Source organism: Saccoglossus kowalevskii, chromosome 7, assembly GCF_978046115.1.
Source record: "Saccoglossus kowalevskii chromosome 7, keSacKowa6.1, whole genome shotgun sequence".
In the NCBI taxonomy this organism is placed as follows: Eukaryota; Metazoa; Hemichordata; class Enteropneusta; family Harrimaniidae; genus Saccoglossus; species Saccoglossus kowalevskii.
Window position 1 is genome coordinate 26,404,505 of NC_140647.1, and position 22,664 is coordinate 26,427,168.

At 33.2% G+C, this 22,664-nt stretch overlaps 1 protein-coding gene and 1 non-coding gene across 2 annotated transcripts; one reads left to right on the forward strand and one right to left on the reverse strand.

The window, feature by feature from the left end:
- Positions 1 to 817: 817 nt before the first annotated feature.
- Positions 818 to 891, reverse strand: TRNAN-GUU (transfer RNA asparagine (anticodon GUU)). Its single transcript has one exon. It is a non-coding gene; the product is annotated as a tRNA-Asn (tRNA).
- A 241-nt stretch (positions 892 to 1,132) lies between these two features.
- LOC100374352 (protein white-like) lies at positions 1,133 to 22,290 on the forward strand. Its single transcript, XM_002741966.4, has 18 exons — positions 1,133 to 1,751; positions 4,909 to 4,957; positions 6,226 to 6,412; positions 7,601 to 7,672; positions 9,126 to 9,227; positions 9,861 to 10,027; positions 11,763 to 11,834; positions 13,386 to 13,488; positions 14,040 to 14,152; positions 14,692 to 14,797; positions 15,163 to 15,294; positions 15,463 to 15,555; positions 15,873 to 15,933; positions 16,475 to 16,552; positions 17,287 to 17,392; positions 18,031 to 18,131; positions 19,117 to 19,190; positions 19,458 to 22,290. Exons 1-18 carry the CDS (start codon positions 1,403 to 1,405, stop codon positions 19,554 to 19,556), a joined length of 2,064 nt encoding a protein of 687 aa, XP_002742012.1. The 5' UTR covers positions 1,133 to 1,402; the 3' UTR covers positions 19,557 to 22,290.
- The last annotated feature ends 374 nt before the right edge of the window (positions 22,291 to 22,664 follow it).

A 22,664-nucleotide genomic window follows, 5' to 3' on the forward strand; every position in this document is an offset into this window, starting at 1 on the left:
CGTGCTCTGTGTTATATACGATAACATATCATTTTGCTCTCAGACCTAAATTGTAACCATGCTGAATTCAATATTGTACTCGTTGGACGATGACATTGAGAAAATGGTTTAACTTTTTTAACATAGATGTCTGTTTTTGTAATACACGTGTTGATTTGCAGAATATTGGATGCGGGTTCTCACGTTTCAGTTTGTCTACTTACAACAAGATATATTGATGATGAGTATGCATGTTTAATAGTGTGAAACAATTGTAACTTCAATTGTTGACTTGCTACACCCGGGAACAACAATATTATGACCTACACAATATTTTATACCGTTGTAACGAAAAGTAAACTCCCATCTGAATAAAATATCCACAAATACTGATTAAAGGGTAAGAATACAGTAAACGATAAGATTTTCTGAAGGAAATAATACTGAACAAAAAATACTGAAACAATTGTAACTTCAATTGTTGACTTGCTACACCCGGGAACAACAATATTATGACCTGCACAATATTTTATACCGTTGTAACGAAAAGTAAACTCCCATCTGAATAAAATATCCACAAATACTGATTAAAGGGTAAGAATACAGTAAACGATAAGATTTTCTGAAGGAAATAATACTGAACAAAAAATACTGAAACAATTGTAACTTCAATTTGTTGACTTGCTACACCCGGGAACAACAATATTATGACCTGCACAATATTTTATACCGTTGTAACGAAAAGTAAACTCCCATCTGAATAAAATATCCACAAATACTGATTAAAGGGTAAGAATACAGTAAACGATAAGATTTTCAAAAAGAAAAAATACCAAACCGTCCCTGGGTGGGCTCGAACCACCAACCTTTCGGTTAACAGCCGAACGCGCTAACCGATTGCGCCACAGAGACAGTCACTGAGTGCGGCACTGATTATATGCTATATGAATATTATTGATTGAAATTATTTAAGTTCTGATTGATTTCAAATTAATTCTGAGCACGAGTAACTATGTATAGATCGGGCTATACATATCAGTGTTATAGTATACGGTTTAACTGAACAAATGGTCATCTGTAGTTACACATATCGTGAAAAACACAGCCGACTCGTATACATTTACATACGTCAGCAAAGGTCAGAGGTGACACGGTGAATGAAGAGTTGGTGGACGCCAGTGCTAGTAATCACCATTTGAGAGGGTTGTTTCTTCTCGAAAAGGTTGCATTATGTAACTTGTTACTCTTCTTGCAGACACTACAAGTATGATTTAAGCGTGTTTTGTCGTTTCTCCGATTGGGAATACAAGGGGTTGGGGATATATATAACTATTACTGATATTCTGTAAGACAAGCCTATTATCGATGGACGACGACAGGCGTTTGTGATTTGGACGATTTTGGTGTGCTTTATTTAGTGAACATGTACGATGATGAAAACAACATGACCGATAAAGTTAATACTAAAACGCCTTTAATCGGTGGTTCGCTCAGCAATAGAGGAGGATTCGGCCAAGGTAAACGGGATTATGCAAGTATTTCGATCCGCGGATCGAATGATCAGACCGGAGCCTCGTCAAGTTACATCGCCGAGAGCCCGATAACGTACGGACATGGAAGAGACAACGGGAGGAAAACTTCGGTCTTGTTACCAACAGAGCAGTTGTCTTTGACTTGGTGTGACATTGAAGTGACTGCGCCTCCTCCAAAAAGAAAATGGTTCAAGAAACAAGACCCGAAAACTTTGTTACCAAAGAGAATTCTACGCAGAGGTGAGGATAATTGTATGCGAGTCAGTGTGTAACGAACGATGTACGTGCGTGATATCCGTTTACAGTACGCCCCATTGTTTTCACCCCACACCCTGCAAAGCAGGTCTTTTCCCACTTTCAGAGTTCCCCGTCAATGAAAGGAACACAATGAACAATTGTTCCAGTTTTCGCGTGGTCATTCACACCATAACTGGTAGTAATGCCTAGTAATACTTTGTTGTTATGTATTTTTTTTATCTTTGTTATGCTTCATAATTTTTCACCTGTTTGTTTTACCCATACCTTCAGTAAGGGAAAGTTATGGTTAAGAAACTTATATATTGGTAGTGGTACCCGGTTAAGGTAACATCCAGTAACATAAATGCAGAAAACATATATGCAGAACAATCAATTTGGAAAATCAAATCATTTTTGAGATTATGATCAAATAATTGAATTAATGTTCGAACTTGAAGTTGAATATCATGGCAAAGTTCAGGCAGTTTGTGAGGTCAATCCAAGTGTGTGTAATTAAGATTTACATGCGTATCAAGAATTTAATATTTGTTTATTAAATATAATAACAACGAATGAAAAACTGATGAAAATATTTTAGATTTTTTTTATCATATTTTCAGTATCCATGCACTGTGGTTGTTAAGAGTGAAAACTTGAAAAGTCAGTGAGGAATATACTATGAAAGGGAATTTAATTTAAAAGGATACCATAATAATTTCCCTTCAAAGTATCAATTAACACGTAAACATGCATATCTATCCAATGAAAAAAAAAGATCAAAATTATACTGAAATATAAGTATTCAAATAAATAAATAAATATAAATAAAATAGTTTGAGAGAATCACAAACTTTCCACACTAAATACATGAAAATTTGTCTCTCGAGAATAAAGGAGCCAAAGTCTTTTTTTCAGACACTCCCTACACTGTAAATATTAGACTATAGACCATTGATTAGACAACAGTGAATGAAGGCCTTGCCACCAACTAGTACATGTGTTTGAGTTTGTTCTAGTACAGGTCAATGACAATGACCATTTTTTATCCGATAAAATTTGCTGACCGGGCCAGATGGCTTGAGCAATTAGACACTTAGAAATGTTGAAACATATCTTGACATTTGACTTTTTGACCCTATCATGTACCTTCTTCTTCACACATAATTTGAAGCCCACTCAACAATGTTTTGTTATCTCCGCTCTGATTGAACATGTCAATTTCGTCATAGTACATCCATGCTTTCATGAAGCCAGCCCTGGTACAGTATTTATCAAATACCATGTACTCATTTTCCCACTGAAACTGTTAATGGCTGCATTAAAACAATGGAGCTAATAAAAAAGAGAAATCGGAACCTGACAATGATAATAAAGCTTATAAAGTGAAATAAACATCTGTGTATTTGTACCTAATTTTAATAAAAATTCCAACATAAGCTTGTACTACAAGTATTGCCTCGTTCACACAGCAGTATTCCATTGGGCCGAACTACTGCTCCTCCCACTGATTAACAGGAGATTATCTCCAATGCATTTACACGTTTGAGCTGAACATGAGCCGCTTCAATCCAGTTCGTTCATTCCTGTTCGTTCAGAGCCAAATTACTGTAAAATCTGTATTAGAAGCTGAGGCTTCTATTAAAATGGTACAATGCAACAGAGGGGATGCGGCTTCTATTAGAGCATCTACACATACGAGAAATGGTGAATTTTTAGGTATCAATTGTTCAAAAAGAATGGGTGCGGCTTCTATTAGGGATGCAGCTTCTAATACAGATTTTACGGTACTTATAAAAACAACACGACTGAAACGATTTTGTATTATCCTATCGAGTTTAGAGAAAAAAGAAACAGTCATGCATCTGTGAAAATGCACTGGTGTTATGGTTTCGATATCTCGAATAAAAGTTGGAAAGTAGACTTGCATACAATCTTTTGTTTATTTTTTGAAATATATATAGATATACCCCCGGTACATGTAAATGGCAAAAGCCAGATTACCGTGAAATAAACAAGAGACTTGTCACCATTGCAACGGTTCCCTTGCTATTAATATTAATGAACCTTTTCAATGACGTCACTGGATTTGGGCAATGCGTGTATATGCATATAAGTTTACATTCTTTCAAGATAGCAGGCAAGCGAATGCTAGCACACGAACAAAAACTAGCTTCACAACTGTTGTATCACCAAGAACTCCAGGATGCATTTGCATTGTATATGGGTCAAAGATAGAAAAATTGAATAATCGTAGAAGAATGTTCAATGCTGGCCAGAAGATGCACGAGTTGGGTTCAGGCAGTCGGTGATTTGATAGACTAACACTCACACAAACATCACGACCAGACGTGTATACATCACCAACCTCTGATTAATTAGTATTCTCAGAGCAATGTATAACCTAGTATCTTTAGTGCACCTTCGAAGTTGTCTTGTAATGTCAGCATAAAAAAATCTCAAAGAATAATGTGAAATGCATGTGTGCGAATCTCAGTTTCGGCGGGGTTTTCTATCAAAATGCATGTTCAAAATATAATACTGAAATCCTAAAGAAAAGTGATTCAGTAGCATTTTTCAGCTCTTTTTGTTTTGTATTTTTGCTATACTGCATATGCAATTGTATGTTGCGCAATAAAGTTGAATTGAATTGAATAACAGTGCATAGTGTTGCCATGGGAACCACACATACCCTGTAAACAATGTATTATTAAGTAACACTTAACCATGGAAAATGACTTTGACTGTTTGTTAAGTGGCTATAACCGAACTGAGGGACTTTGCTTGTGGGTCGATGAGGACGGGTTTCACACACTCTGCTCGTAATAATAGGGATGCCCAGTGGCCGATGGGAAGACGTGCTTTGATGTGAAGCTAGGTGATTAGATGCCATACGCAAGCGCCAGTTCAAGTCACGCACACAGTACATGTTTACTTTGATTTGGCATAGTATTTACCATGCCGTTTATTCAGTATTATTTACCTGCTTTACTTTCTATGAGTTTACTTATAAACCTTGACAGGTCCTTGCTACTTCATGTACTCAAACAGGAATCCTAGAAATAATAAAGACTATACGCAGACATTTATAGTACTCGTTCTCAGACAACTTGGTAAATTCTAATCAGTTAATGAGTTGTTTTATTTTATTTTCCTTACTTAGTAAGTGGCTATGTAGAACCAGGAACATTATTGGCTGTCATGGGGGCAAGGTAAGCCAGTTTTAATTTGCATATACCATATTTAATCTATTAGCATAAGTCATGGTTTTTAATAACCAAGCATGAATCCCACCAACACCTTTATGACACGCATGAAACAAATCTATGTTTGGATATGCAATTATAAAAAACTAGCAGTTGCACTGCAGATTCACACCATTTTCTTTAGCCTAGCTGGTGGGTAAATCAAAGGATCCTGCTCAACTGAACTTTAGTTGTTCAAATGTCTCTTAAATCAATGAGAAATACATTGTTCTGAAGCATTCAGTCAATGAAAATAAACTAAAATTACACTCTTTTAGTGAATACTTACATTTATGTATATTTAATGGTAAAATCTTACCCATAATCACATGAGGATTCAACAGAAGTGGTGTTATTGAGTTTCTACTTCAAAAATTTTTTTGTTTTTTTTTAAACTGCCATGTACTTCTTCCACTCTTGCTGTAAGGGGTGAACCAAAAACTGGGTCAATGTATTTATGATGTTGCAGGTTAGTGAACGGAGTAATGACTAGATGATGATATTGTTCTCCTATGGCTTTTCAGTAGCTTGGTTAAACAACATTCTCTCATGAAAACAAATTTAAATTGGAAACAGCGATCAATTTTTTCAATCCATCATTTTTGTGAAAAATACATTCCAAATATATCACCATAATACCCTGATGCATTTATAGGCAAGTTAATTCTTCTCACAAAATGTGAAAATAAATCTGTATTACATAATGCTGCTAAATTTGTATATTTGATAAAAAAACTTCTACTAAATATCTAGTGTTCAATTTCAGTGACTATTAGTAGAATTATTTTTCCTCATGGCTCTGTTAAATGAGAGAATTTAAAATTACTGTATTTCAAAGGTATGGTTAAACTGTACTATTTGTATGTGTACTTTGGGGCCTATAAAACCAAATAAGTTATTATCTTAGTTGTCCAAACAATTCATTGAGAAATCACAATGTAATTCAGTCTTAATTTATTGCCCCTATATTTATTTTTAGTAGAAGTAGCAGAGAGTTGTTGTTTGAATGTGTTTGACTTTTTTGTTTCTTGACTCAGGCTGTCTGTAAGCAATGGATTTCACTATCTGTTTCTATGGTGTGAAAAAAAAAATTCTAATAGTTAGATGGATGTATTTTTATGAGAGAACATTTTTTTTTACTTTAAGATTGTGTGGTCTAGACAACCTAGCCTGAGAAATGTTTTGTTTAAAAAATTTAATAAAAAATGTTGTTTTTTTTTCTTGATTATGGACAGTGGTGCTGGAAAATCAACTTTGATGAATGTTTTGACGTATCGCAACCGTGGAAATCTTACAGTCGAGGGTCATGTGATGATTAATGGTCAACCAGTGGGAAGGTCGATTGCTAGCTCATCTGCTTATGTTCAACAAGAGGATCTGTTTTTTGGCAACCTTCGGGTTAGAGAGCATCTTATCTTCCAGGTCAGTGAGACTCTTTCTTGCGTTTGTATTGGGCATTGGCTTTAGTTACACGGGAAGGGGAAGTCTGGGAAAACAACATAATACTCCTAGATGAAAGAGCTCCACAAAGATATTCAACTTTTCATTACCGGGTAATATGTTGTCCTCCATCTTGATTTTCCAGCAAAGGATTATGGGTAAGTATGACATCATAGCCACTGTTGATGAAAAATGATATAAAAAACTCTAAATTGCATTCTCCTACATTTGTGAAGCTCTTTCATCTGGAAGCATTGTGTTGTTTACCTAGACTTTCCCTTAAAGGGAATTTGAGGCAAAATTTTAATTTTGCACTGCTGAGCATTATGGGATGGAAATTTCCATTGTATATAGCGGAAAATTAATTAATTTTGAAATGATTCAATGGTATTGTCAATGACTATATATGACTGTTTCATCCCAGGTCACTGAAAACAGAAAAACAAATTTCACCATAGAAACCAATGCAAAATTGCAAATTTTTGCTATTTTCGGTGACATTTCAGACTCTTAATGGTTTCTTGAAAAAATTGTCCAGGCAACACATTTTTTTCTCTTTTTTTGGTATCCAAATTGTATTAACCCATAATAATAAAAGATGGTGAAGATTTTTGGTCGATGAGATACTGTAAAATGACTAATATTCACTGGATTTAAATTTCGCTGATTTACCATTTCAGTCATAATCAGTCGGTTTTAAATTCACGGTTTGATTACCGGTATATAGATAATGCATTCTATGTTCAATTTTACATATTCACTGGGTTTTTATTTAGCACATTTACCGTTCAGCGAAATAAGCAAAATAAAAACCCAGTGAATAATTAATCCTTTTACAGTAATGAAGTACTAATATGTATATTTACCGGTAGTATGCACATATTTTGACACTGAATTTCATTTTTCGTCTCTCTAGAGTTTTTTAAGTTAAAATTACAAGTACAAGCAATTGGTGTATATAGTTCATTTTGTCAGAGTAATGTATTTCTGTATAACAATATTTCAGTAATTTTTGACATATCATAAACACAAAAAAATTCTAAAATGTACATTAAATATACATGGTAACCATAGAAAACAATCATCAAAAAGACCCAAAAAGTCAACAGTTTGTTTTTTTCAAGTGACTGGGAACAGTGTTCAACAGTGTTTGCATTTATATTCCCACAGGCTTTACTTCGTATGGATTCCCACATTCCCAAGAAAGGTAGAATGGAAAGGGTTGAGGAAGTGATTAGAGAGGTAAGTGTTACGTTGCATCTTGAGTGTGCTTCTCGAGTGCTCAACTGCATTAACCAGGTACACATCACAATGATTATTTACCCTTTCTCAGGCTGTGTCCTTCCACACTGTACATGTAGTTCCTATTGATTTGCCGTTTGTTTAAAAAATAATGTCAGTCAAAATATAGAAAATTGTTAAAATTTGTGTCAAATTCTCTGAAAAATTATTATAAATGTATATATCATTAGACACTATACATGTATTTCATGATGATCAACTTAGTAGCATGTAACTCATGAACATGAAATCAATTGACTGACATTGTGTTATACATGTAGGTACATGCAGATCATCTTCCGTAATGTCAAAACTGTCTGTCACATTTTGTCTGTATATAAGAACCTAGGTTTTTTTACATGTATATAAAAGTTGCCACAGCGAGGGTGCGAGTTTGGCTTGGAAACAATAAACAATTATTATATGTAGATTTGTCTCCTCAATGTAACAATTATTCATGTAGGCACATCAAGGAGACAAATCTTCGTATACCCTGTAATCATTTTGTCATTTGCAATTCCGTAGTTTGATTCAGGACAACGGTACTGGCATTTAATTTCACTATTTTGAACTTATTGGCTATGATTTCAATTAATGAATTTGTCAGGGAAACAATGAGTTGTATTGTTATTTTGCTTATTAATTTTAATTTAATTTAGCAGACTTCGCTTATCAGCAAAAATGAAGTTAAAACCCAATGAATAATTAATACATTCACTGTAGGATTGTGTGAATTTTAACATTGAAATATTGATAAATAATTACACATATGGTTCGTCTCATGGTTTTTTTCCATTGTTATAGTTCATATTGGATAGTAAAGTGATTAATATCTAAAAATTGATTCTGATAATAAATATGCTGGTAGTTTATTAACAGTAAAGTCATTTTATCTTTGAAAAATTTATTAAAACAAGTGCTATTTTTAAATGTGAATTTTGCTCTTTGCTAATTATCACAGGTCTCAATCACATTTTTGGAAAAAATAGGGTTATTTTGTGAAAGATTATTTTGGCATACAAAAGGTTAAAGGTCAAATGGATAATTAGCACATGGATTATTAGCGTAATTAATAAATCATTTTGCCACAGCAGTGTCACTCAAAATATTATGTTGATCATCAATGTTTTATCAAGCATACCTGGGCTAATGTTATCTGAAATTAGTATGAGTGTTTTGTGATTTGATTTGATTCAAAATGGCTGACTGGTGGCCATCTTGGTTGGCTCTTTTGTTTAGATTGGATAAAATGACATATAGTTGCATATCTCCTTCAACTCATTTGGGGTTTTTGTGTAATTCAATTTACATTTTGTTTTTTCAATTATTCTCACCCAAATGTGGTACCAACATTCATAATAATAAAAATTTGGCAATGATTTGGCATAAATGTTATAATATAAATTTTTTCCAGCTTGGTTTGAGTAAATGTGCCAATACTATCATCGGTAATCCTGCCAGGGGGATTAAAGGTATATCTGGAGGTGAGATGAAAAGGTTATCATTTGCATCCGAGGTAAGTCTTAACATGTCTGCAAAGCAAATTACCACTGTTCTGTCTTTTTGCACACTTTGTGGTTTTTACAGGATAAACCTCATACTCTATAAGAAAAATGATTGAAAAAATATTTGTGAAATACCCTATGTTTAGCATGTATCCTAAATGAACACTTTATACATACATGTAAATTACTAGTATTCTTTTACCAATGATAAATTATTCGTCATAATGCATTGCTGATTATTAAAGCAGTGATTTCTTATTGGTCAATTTAGACTACATGGAGTCTGGTTATCAGATGAAAACCAGACAGGACTTGACGTGCATTAAACAATTAATTAACAGACAAATGTCTGTAGTATAACAATATTCAAAGTTTTCACATTAAATCAAACCCAATATGCCTTTCACTTTTTCATCATCATCATTCATGCCCCATTATTGTGCAATAAGTGTGAAGTCCATCATTTCCTGAATGTCCTGAATGACCTGATGGATTTATTATACATTTTTCATTTTTATTCCTAATCAATATTTGTACTTTTTGTTATGTAACAATTGCTTTGTTAGGCATTCTTGGTCAGTTTTTAACTGCAAAAAGTGCAATATATAAGTAAATAATTCATTGTGTTCGAAAATTTGCATCAGGTTTTGACGAACCCTCCATTGATGTTTTGTGATGAACCTACATCAGGATTAGATTCCTTTATGGCGCAGAGTGTGGTGGCAACTTTACAGCATTTAGCAGCTCAGGGTAGAACTATACTGTGTACGATACACCAGCCATCATCTGAAGTCTATGCAATGTTTGACAGGTGAGTGAATGTTGTCATGTATCCATTGGTATTTTCCACAAGGTGAAAGAAGTGCGGGAGAACCTGTGAAATTGATCGCAAAATGTACACTGCACTCAGGATCTTAGTAGTTTTGATATCCCTCTTGAGGGAATTACATGTGAAGTACTCAAATTTGTTTTGTGGTTTTATTCCTGATATAACCAGTGGGTAGAGAATTTAGCATTCTTGAAAAAAAAAAGTTAGTTAATCCCTTACTGTCATCCTGTATTATGCTGAACATCCATCATATAAATTTAGATCGTCCCAGGCGTGGTAATTCAAATATTCAATTTCAATGATTTCTAAAAGTTTATTTATTTATACTTTGTTCACTTTATGCAGAAATTGTGTGAATATGTAATTCATGTGTATTTTTTTTCTTTAGTATATTATGCTTGTGTGTTTTTACATTGTCTACTTCTCCTTTCCAAACATTATATTGCCTTGATTGAATACATTGTGGTATGATTAACCTGTACGTTACTGTGTGTATATGTACATTTGTATATATGGACATTTGTATATATGGACATGGTATTGATACAGACATCACCAACTTGCGGTGACAAGAATTTAATTAGTATATGAGAAAACATGTTTGGGTTTCATATCATAACCAAATAATGATGAAATACTTGTATACCAATACAAAAAAATTATAAAAAAAGAATGACAAATATTGCTGTGTTACAGATCATCAAGACCAATTTTTAATTTATTCATTTAAAACAGTACATACAGAAATGGTGTACAGCATAACAATATAAAATCTAACAAAAAATAAAGCAAGCCAATGCTAAAATGTCAAGAACATAGCCCAACACTTAAACTGCATAAATTGGTAAGAAATGAATTGACAACAAAATAGTGAAATAAAAATCACACAGTATTGGTATTATTAACGTCTGTAGCTGCATGATATTTTCCAATAATTCTTGAATGAACAAAAAATCTAGACTTTCAGACTTTTTCATGCTTGTCATGTCAGTTTGTTGTAATCGGTTGATCAGTAACTAACAGGATTTTTCATCCTTGTAATTTCATCTATATCGCTTTATCATTTAGTGAGATATTGATGATTTAAAAGACACACAAGAGTTTATCATATATTAATTTGAATGCTGTCTCTCCGTATTGATACATGTACCAGTGTAAGTTGTATATGGTGTCTATGTACACAATGACACATACATGTAGGTGCATTTTACCACGCAGTATTTAATGTCGGATAAAGGCAATATCATATTTTTAAAAGAGGGGATTGGTGATGAATAAAGATACAAGCATAATATACCAAGTGAAATAAAAATTTTGAACATATTCGCAGAATTCCTGCATTCGGGACTTTAATTCATAATATCTATGATTAGCATGGTAGTCTGTTTCTGAGTTGCTGTGGGTGAGATGAGACAGATTGAAAGTGGGAAACAAGAACTAACTGTGGTTTTTGTTTTTTAGTAGAGATATCAAAAATATTTATAAAATATATAGCGGCCATTCCATCTGCAATTCTACTTGGATCCAATATTTATGTGTAAATGGTAATTTTGATGCAAAATGCAGTTATCGTATTTGCTCGGCTACTAGCACATGGAGGTGTGTCTAAGGTCAAATTAAGTGGTAATGTGTGCACTTCTATTAGAGATGTGCTACTAATAGAGTACAGTATGTACGATAATTATAGGGTTAATGGTTCAGTACACTATGTTTACAGGGTGCTATTGATGGCTGAAGGGAGAAATGCTTTCCTCGGGTCAACCAGTGATGCGCTGAGGCATTTTTCAAAGTAAGTTTTTTTTTTTCAGATTTCACACCACATATTAATTTGATTACTTTCCTTTGTAATATTCTAAATTTACATAAGTTTTAATTGCTATACATCATGTTAAACACTCTTTATAGGCATCTTGTATCAAAAACAATAAAATTTACCGTTCTGTCAAAAGCTGTATCTGCACTTGTTTCGAAACGTATCTGCACTCTTTCTTTCGTCATTCAAATTCACCTTATATTTATAACACAGACATTGTGGTACGATGAAAATATATTTCATTGCCAATAAGGGACAATCACCAAATCCCACCTGAGCTGCACTAAAAGTAACAATAACGATGAGCCGCCCAAAAACATATTAGAAACAAACATAGGGTAAATACCTCACCCATATTGATTACATTTCAGGCTATTTATGTCAATATTTAACACTTTTATTCTTTTATTGGGTACAGAAGTGTTACAGTATGCACTCAAGTTGTTGCTTCTATGTGGTTTTATGTGGTGACATTTTTGCAATGTAACTGGTCTATTGCTACTGACAGACATAATAATACAGCAGCTTTGCTGAAAGTACATAATTCATGGCAACAGATTGCAGTGCAAATATAAATAGAATAATAATTGGAGTCAACGTGATTTAATAACAGACATTTGTATTCCTATAACAATGCAACAGATGGCGTTTCCATGCATCATCATTACGGCATCCAATTATTCAATTTATCTGATTTTAGTTACTATATTTCAGTGTTAATTTTAATATAAGTTTGTTGACATTTCATTCAGATCAAGACACCACTAATGCGGGTGTTTGAGCTAGCGCTTTTTAAAATGTCCTCCAGGTATTTCATATGCATAAATAACACATCTGTTAAATTATGTAATATATGGATCACTATCTGTATCGATTCTCCAATGCATTGGTCACCATAATTTGCTATTAAATCTAATTTGGTTTAATCATGAATAAATCATGTTCCCAGGTATACCACAGCGCATACAATCTGTGGCACATTCCAAGAGAATATTGTTATGCAATAAAAATAGTGCAGCAGGTTTCACAGCTTTTGTAAATAACTGTCATAATGAGCAACATGAGAACATTTCTTACTGTGCTCAAATCATAGGTGAAAGAAAAAGTATATCAGGCGGAAATGTCTGTCCCTTGTCTTTGTTGTTGTCATTGTCATCGTCTCTGGTGTAAATGTTTTTATTACATTTTTTTCAAACTTGGATATTATATTAACCAGTTTGGGATCTCAGTGAAGTTCAATTTTGGCATGTGCAAAATGTCACTTAAAATTATCTTCTTCACCTTATGATTACGATAACTCAAACAAATCTTGTGTGGAAATCTTATCAATCACAATAAAATGTCAATCAAGTTAACTTTGTGTACGACTAGAACGTATTATTCTTATGTTGACAAGCATTTGTTTCAAGGCTGATTCTTTTCAGTTTCGTTTACTGTTGAACAATACAGACTGTGTCATGACATGACTTGTTTTTCAGTATGAAAATAAAAGATATCTGACAGTTATTGTTTTGTTTTCTAATTCAGTATTGGTCACACTTGCCCCACAAACTACAATCCTGCTGATTTTTACATCCAAAAACTCGCCATTGAACCTGGCAAGGAACAACAATGTAGAGAAAAAGTTGAGGTAAGAAAATATTTAAAAGGTGATATCAATTACTGTGAACAAGAATCAAGCTCTGTTGTTCATTTTCATACATCAGCCAATCATTGTGCTGTTTTTAAATGCAATTGAGAGAAATATATCCCTGGAAGTTGAGAATGACATCATTTCTTTTACAATGCTTGGACCAACTTTGTTCAAAGTTCAAGTCATTTCTTGGATGTATCTTACTGATCTTTATGTTGAATACTCCTTCATTGTTTAATTATAATCTCACAATCTTTATAATTGTTTATAATTGACACAGACACTAAAATTATGTCATTGCCAAAACTCCACTACCCCTAGCACCCTTACCTTAAGTGGTTTGTATACAGGAGTTTGGTTTTGTGCAGTTCCGACAGAACCAAAACAATTGTTTTCTTGAAGAGTCACTTCCAAAAGAACAAATATAGCATACTTGAATATTACTATATTTAATAATTGTAAATTCATTTGTTCTTTAATAAAGGATTATAAAAATTGATAGACATTTAGTACATACCAATTTACAGGACTTCTACTTTTGTTTCTAGAAACTTTGTGATGCTTATGATCAATCCATTTTTGCCAAAGAAGTTTATGATAAAATGAAGCCATCAGAATCTAAGGGTTTGTTGGAAGACCATAATATCAAAAGTAGATCACCGTAAGTATATTGTTGATTACAAAATACAGTCTGTAATGTCAATTCCATGGGTGAGAATCAGAAATAAAAGATTTGCCACATATACTGGTGTGCCATGGGTATATTTTGATGTTATTACTACTGACATTTGAATTAGCAGTTACTTTATTATTTTATTTTTTGATTTGAATTTATTTTCGCTGAAGGGATAATTCATTGAAAATAAAATCTAGTGAATATACCTTATTTCCAGTATTTTACATTCAACTCATCAAAAATCAGTGAAAATAACTTTCATACAAAACACCTAAAAAGGCTTTTCAGCTAAAAAATGATTGCAGCTAAAATAAAAGTATTTTACAGTAAATATTGTGCTGTGTTTTAATTTGTGCATCAAATGGAATCATACTGACTTTCTTCGATCACACATGAGTCAATTCACTTTTCTTCATAGAACATTTTTATTGCAGAGAATAGCAGACTTGTTTTTCTTGTCACAAGGCCATACAATGCACCTTTCAGTTCGGTATAATGCTAAGTATGTTTTTAACTAATGACAGGTACAAGGCCTCCTGGTTTGCTCAATTTCGAGCTGTTATGTGGCGTACTTACCTTGATAACTCCAGAGAACCAATGATTATTAGAGTCCGGACGGTACAAACTGTGGTAAGTTAAGTCATCTATATCGTAAACCTGATTGATATCAATTTTGCATATTGCGCAATCTGCATTGCAGGATTTCTTAAAGGCTGTTTGCCGTTTGTTGAATCTCAGTCGACTCTACATGTGTGACTACTGTATTTGCTCTGTTAAAAGTGTATCTCTAATAACGAAAAATTGCATTATTCTGTTTTATACTGAATCATTAAAATATAACTTATTTTGGCCATAGACACATTCCATCTGTGTCATTTACGTATATGTGCTACTAATAAGGCAAATACAGTATCATGTTTGTGAATGTGCACCGCTTGATGACTGCTTTTCTTCAAGTACGATATATCCTAATTTCCTTCTCCTTCATTCCCTAGATAATAGCCCTGATAATAGGACTGGTATTCCTACAGCAACCATATGATCAAGACAGTATTCAGAACATTAATGGTTGTTTGTTTTTATTCATCACAAATATGACATTTGCCAATTTGTTTGCAGTTATTCAAGTAAGTAACACTCAAATCATATCATGCATATGCATTATGAAAGCGAAATTTCCATTGAAAGATGCCGATCAGTGTTCATAGTGATTGCATTGTTTTGTTTTGCTTTACACTGAATTTGAAATTTGAAATCTGTGTCCATTACCAATTACCACCATTTGTGCATTTCAGGTTTTTCCTCTGGAGTTGCCGGTATTTTTACGAGAACATTTTAATGGCATGTATCGTACTGATGTGTATTTTATTTGTAAGAACTTAGTGGAGGTAAGAACAGAGTAATCTTTGGCTTCCTACCTTGTAGATGTACTTGATTTTAAAGTTGCATTCTCGCATTGCAGTTCAGTGACGTACCATCCACTCACCAGTATACACACCATCGAATGTTGAAATTGTGGATTGGTGATGAGAAATTAACTGGAGAATTTGAATTTATATTTGTGAATCTCAAATTAAACTACCAGTAGATTAAACAGTAGACAATTTAATACGGGGCTTTGTCCTTGATGGGCAGGTGCATTTAGGCTATCTACGAAGGATTTCAAAAAATGTTGTGTTAATAATGTTTCTTGTTTCTCTTACAGTTACCTTACCAGTTTATTATACTTCCCATAGTGTTCACAGCTATAACATACTGGATGGTTGGTAAGTAAATTACACCTTGCAGTGCTTTGAATAAAATTGTACCATACTATTGTTATCAGTAGTTTATAGAGCATCCCGGTATAGTAGCCCCATAATCTTGTTTGTTGGAACCTGAATGAAATTGATCATTTATTGACTACTGTGGGAAAACACTCATTAGATTTCAATGAAACCTGGAATACAAGTACAAACCGCAGTCCTGATTAGTTCTTGGTTAAAGTTTATGCATTTTAAATACCTGATTTGCATATTAATTAGCCAGTTTTAAGCTTTTCTTTTGAACAGATTTTAATGAATCTTGGCACATGCTCTAGTATAATCCACGACCCAATTAGTTCTTGGTTGCAATCAATAATGAAGCATACCAGTAATAATCACCAAATCCAAGATATATTATCTGTATATTGGTTGATCAACAGATATTGATTTTAAATCTATGCATAATTTATTCATTTTGTTATAATATTTGTATATTTAAAGTTTACTGTCAGTGTTATCAATATACAAAATTTCCTATATTTATTTCATGACTTTTTTCCAGGACTTTATCCATATTTTGTGAATTTCTGTATATGTGCTGGGATACTGGTGTTGGTATGTAATGTTTCCGTATCATTTGGTGAGTATGCAAGCATACAACATTTGTGTTTGAATTGTTTTTTGATTCTATAATATTAAAATAGTCTTCAAAAAATATCTTTAAAATATTGAGGGCAGTAGTTATTGTGCATGGATATTTAATAGACCATTTTGTCTGTTTATTTTTGTCCTGAGACGCTACATATGTTTACTGTAAATGACTTATTTTCAAGTTTGGAAAAACTTAGTTTTTAGCAATGACTTGGATCTTTAACCTTTTCACCACCAGACTTTCTGGCTCAAATTTGTCTGCATATTTTTCTTGTATTCTTCAATATTTCTGGAAATGAACAACAATTTTGGAGAAATAGACAAAATTTGAGTCAATTTTCAGTTTTTACTCAAAATATTTGGCTATTTTGTCCAAATCTTCTGAAGGAAGCAGACTATAACCAGGATGAAAAGAGGAAAGTGCTGGTGAATAGGTTAAAGACAACAAGTCACGGAAACAATCACAGTTTCATCTCAACTTGATCCCATTAAAATCATGAAAATGAGTAGCAGCAGAATTTAACAGATTTACAGTTTGTCGTTTTCGCTTAATGTTAAAATGTTCGCTTGATGCAATGTGTGACAACTTTCGAAAGTCACACATGTTCATATTCAGTGTAAGGAAATCATGTTAATTTTATAAGTTGTCATGTCCCTGTGAGAGCTACATTATTATATTCATACATTTATATTTATATATATTTTTTTATTTTGACCATGTAGGATACATGATCAGCACATTCAGTCCTAGTGTATCAGTTGCATTAGCGATTGCACCACCGCTAATAGTACCGTTGTTATTGTTCGGTGGTCTTTTTCTTAATACAAGGTACGTAACCACATTTGCGTAACAACAGACCAAGATAGTTAGGCAATGTATCTTTCATAGCCCCATGTGATATGATATGCGACAACACTCATAGTAAGACTATACAAAGTAAGACTGTGATGTGTTATTCAAATTTGATTGAACAATATACATGTATTTGTATATACCATAATTTACCCTTTCATTGTTTGGATCATGAAATCAAATGTGTTTTTTGTGTGGGTTGGGGGTGTTGGAATTAAATGTTGAAAATATTTTTGAGTTGTCGAATTATAAGAGTGGGTTTTAGTTACTGGTAATATGATTGTAGATTTAAAGATGTTACTGATGATTTCAAAGTAAATCATGGAAATGAAATGCAGGAAGACACAAATCGATTTATTTCTTGTCGATAAAAAGAAACATCGAGATTCATTGATAGTATCTGAATGTGAGCATTTCTTGCCAGGTTGTCAAATTGTTTTATAAAAGAAGTATAGCATTATTAGCAACGCTGACCTATTTATAGTCTGTTAGTTTGGCCATGAACTTGACATAAAGCACTCAAAGAAACCTAATTACTGACCGGTCATAAAATTTATAATATTTATAGTTAAATAATATTGTTTGCCCATTTCTCTTTGCCTTTCTCTCTCTAGTGATATTCCAGTTTATTTTATTTGGTTGCAGTATATATCTTGGTTTAAGTATGGTTATGAGTGCCTGACTGTGAATCAATGGCAGAATATTGACGATATTGGTAAGTTAAAGCACGGTAGTCATTGCATGTGCGAGATATATGGGTCTCATATAAATAAAGATGGCGACTTTGACTGTTGCGCAGATCAACGAGTACGAACTGAGATGCTTCCAAGCTTAAATTAGGCAATTTTCATGTGATTGGAAGGTATCGAAGGAGTCATCGTTGGTAATCAGTGCAAGTCGCGCCCAGGTCAAACCTCATACTTGTGATTTCCATTTGAAGAACGCATTGGATTGTGGGAAAATCATTGTTTATCAACACAAATGTCACATATGCGCAGTGCGACGACTACCGCGCTTTAAAATATGAAGACTGAGTAACACAGCAAATTTTTTTTATCAAAATTGAAAAAAATACAGACAAACTAAGTAAAATAATAAGGAGTACAAATTAATTGCATCTGAAAACGAGATATTGAAACTGTGAATTGCGGTAGCTTTTACTTTAAGCTGGTTTGTTAACAGGGTTTCCAATAAACAGTTTCCTTGTTGCAGTTTGTATTCTCAAAAAGAAACTTTAATTATTTAATCTCTAGCTTCACTGATAATTAAAAAAAAAAAAAAACTTGAATTAAATTTAACTGTGTACATATACATTGAAAAATACATTATTCAAAAATCATTATTTCACATGCAATTCTATGGGTTTAAAATATATCAGAATCGAAACAGTGTTACTGATTTGTTGTAATTAATACTGTGGAGTACCAATATAAATAACATGAATAGCCATTATCACAGTAAAACTCGCAGTAAAAATAACTGCTAATATAATAAAATATATCATGCAATATAGTCTATATACTGTCATGGTCAATAGACCTTTAAGAAGTTATCATCCAGTGCTGCAAACTGAATGTGTTATTTGCATCAGTTGGTATTTCTCCCTATTTCTCATTCATAACAAAAAGAAAAGTGTCAGACATGTTGTTTCGTTTAACCCTGACTTCACCTAACAGATAAATTGTAATTTTTGTCACCAGAATGTCCAGCCAATTACTCAGTGCCGTGCATTACCGATGGTCAAACAGTATTAGCCAGTCTCTCATTTTCAGCAGTAAGTATTAGTTCCAAATAGCGCCCTCTATCAAAGACTCATTATTTGCATAAAGTAAAGCGCCCTCACTCACCTTGGTTATGCTAAGCTTCCTTGTATGTTTGCTTGTTCAAAGCTGCATCATGCTTTTTCCTTTGTTATACGGACACATCGTTATTTCATATCTTTTCTACAATTATTTCTCGCAGAATACAAATGTTAATATGAGAAAGCAACATCTTTTTATTTCACATGTAATCAACTTAATTATGTATATTTTATTTATAGGATAATTTTATGATGGATATTTATTTAATACTGGTGTTACTGGTGGTGTATCGACTTATAGCGTACATTGGTTTGGTGTGGAGATCACAAAATAAATAAATGGTCATCATCTAGAGCATGAAAGAATGGTTAAGTTAAGCACCAAGCATTTAACAACAATGAAAAAAGCAATTCTCTGGAGGATGCTGATTTGTCAAATGCTAAATTTACAAGATTACAATCATGTTTACATACTGCCCTCTACAGTTGATTTATTCAGATTCGTCATAATTCTTAATATGCTTTATTTTCACTTGGAATTTGTGTTCTCTGGTAAAATGAACCTATATGTTGCATTCAAATCATCAGAAATCAGTGAAAATAAAGTTCAAAACAGCCAAAATGTCTCTTCTATGAAAATGAATTTCAGCTAAAATATTTTAAAGTAATGAGAGTACTGTATTTGATGTGATATTTTATATCTGAGAAAACTTCTTCTCCTGTAAGCTGGTTTATTGCTGAGTAATTTTATCTCTCCAGCATTACTTCTAACAAGGGATATAATGGTTACCAGCATTCGTACATATAGCATGTAGAGTAATAACTAAAAAAATTCAACACTGATCAGTTTGAAACTTTGTGTGTACATGATAATCAATACTTCCGATGGAAACAAAATGTGAATTCCACGCATATTTGCATATTTTGCATATATGGTTAAAACAAAGTTTAAACACGTATAAATTCAACATACATCAATGCGTTATGCGCGATGGTCATAGTTTTTCTGGTAAAGACAAGTCGTGTAATTTGCATGCTGATTTTCATACATCAATAATTACAAAGTCATAACAGCCTTGTACACTGTTTCTTTGATTTAAAACATTGATATGCACGATGGTCTTTTCAGTTCTGGCAGAGTGTAGTGGGCGATATACCGGTAGTAGTTACCAGCATCTGTTTGAGTGTAATTCGAATTGAGAAATAGAGATTGATGGTCTCTGTAGTAGCAACAGCAGTCACTCTTACCAGTGACTTTGACGAAATGGCTTGTATAAACGTGGTTTGTTATTTCTCCTGCAGAATGTGTTGTCCTCTCATGTTGTTCTAGTGGGGTATAACTTAGCTCACATTTACCTACTCCCCAAGTGAGATATGCAATACTAATGTAGTCTGTTACAGTACCATACCCCCCCCCCCCACTCCCTATATTTAGGGGGAGGGCCTATGCTTGTTCCCTCATTTTTTTGACCCCCCTGTCTAGGGAAAAGAAGAAAATTTAACCCCCCCTTTCACGGGCTTTTCTGATGAATTTCACCCCCTATCTAGTGAACTTTTCAGTCTAGAACTCCTTTTAAACCCCCCTTTTTTGTATATCTCGGGAAGTGTTTTGAAATACACCCCCTATTTTGAGAATCTCGGGGAAAACAAGCAAAAAATACCCCCTTTTCTACGATTTTCTCGGGAAAATGTTCCCGAGACAGATCGTCAAAAAGTACCCCCTTTCCTGAGAAAATGGGAACGCGCATGCGGCCCCCTATGGATCCTGAGTAGGGGGGCCGGGGTACCATAGTTTATTTAAAACTGTGTTCTCTACCCACTCCCCATGGAACATTACCCAGGGAATCTTTGATGGCTTTGAGATTTTAATAAGTTTTACTAATCTTGGATTTCATGGAATCTAGGTTGAATTTTATTCAATGGGTCATTTATGAACAATCGAGTAGAGCTCCGAGTTATCTTGTTTCATGCGAAGTGAGAGGGGTTAATTAAAACTACTTCATAGTTAGACATCTGGTATGTGCAATTTTAGGAAGATATTTTACTAATTGAAAATTTTTAATATTTTCATAAAATTTGGTAAACTTGTTTTTTTTATTCATACAAAATAAAGTTGGACAAAATGTAGTTTTTGGAATTAACATTTCGAAAATGAATATTTTTTATTGCTAATAATACTAGCTCATAATTGCGCAATATTTGTATTATACTGTTGTCCTTACTGTATCTGCTCTATTAGTAGCACATGTGCTTGCCTGAGTGTTTATGGTTTGAAATATATCTATATATTAATAATCCAACATCCCATAAAAACATTTTTTTGTTTATGTGGATTTCTATGCACTTCTAATAGAGCCAAATATAATTTTAGGAAATCTAAAGCCAATACAATACAGTCTGTGAGCTGTTCAAAGTACTGAAATAACTAATAGCTTATGATTGAATGTCAGACGAGCAGCAAAAGTGTGTAAAAACATAATTCAATAATAGTCACATCATTTATGTATTGTGACACGTACGTGTGACCCCTTTCACCACTTATTTCTATTGCTACTGCCAGTAAAATACTTCTTTTCAAAACTATTCAATACATGTATTTATATCGTAACAAATTTGAATATTGTCAGATATTTCATATATTTGGGAGGTGGTGGGGAAGAACATTACAAAATAAAACATAGAGAACAACATTTGAATGTACAGCACTTTTGTTGTAACATCTTTTCTTGTTCATTTTTTCAAATGCTACTGTTTTCTTTCAATATTTCTGTTTAATTCACATACCCATAAGCATTTTATTAATTGTAATACACTTTAAGGTACACACAAAATCTGACAAGAATGCCAAAGTTGATTTTTTAGCACATTATTTGCATAATGTTTTGATTAATGTTCAGATAAATTACCATATAACTTTTTATTTTTAGCACTCTACAAGTGGCAACCCTTGTCCAATTGTTTTGAGTTTTCACTTATAGTGTATATTTAAAGGAATGCGAGACATTTTTGTTTACCTTCACAATTGTATATTGATCTGTAAAAAGTGTGATGACAATAAACTTTTTATTACCAATTTTGATTATTTATTGAATGGTTTCTATGGAAACAATTGTTGGTTTTTCCGATATTGCTTACTGTCAGTTCTTTTAGTGTTCTTAGCATCAAATGAGCGCATGGGCATTACCCTGGGTTACACACAATGATGGGTTGCTCTGATTTTATCTATATTTTCTAAGATTTGTCTGAAGTTCACTGTTTTAACTGGAAGTCTCATGCTCTACCATTGCAAACCATAATCATATGAGGGCGCTGTGTATGCTGCCATTATCTGAACTGTAAGTAAGTAACGTGGGAGACAAGTTTTGGGAACTCTGCTTTCTCCATGCTTCACTGACTATGGGTCATATCCCATTCTGTTTCAAAAGTGCCATTGAATTTAGAGAAAAT

Coding starts and splice junctions, on each gene's coding strand:
- LOC100374352 (XM_002741966.4), top strand. CDS start 1,403: ATGTACGATGATGAAAACAACATGACCGATAAAGTTAATACTAAAACG. Junction 15,556..15,872: donor TTTGTAAGAACTTAGTGGAG/GTAAGAACAGAG, acceptor TTTCTCTTACAG/TTACCTTACCAGTTTATTAT. Junction 16,553..17,286: donor TAATGTTTCCGTATCATTTG/GTGAGTATGCAA, acceptor TTGACCATGTAG/GATACATGATCAGCACATTC.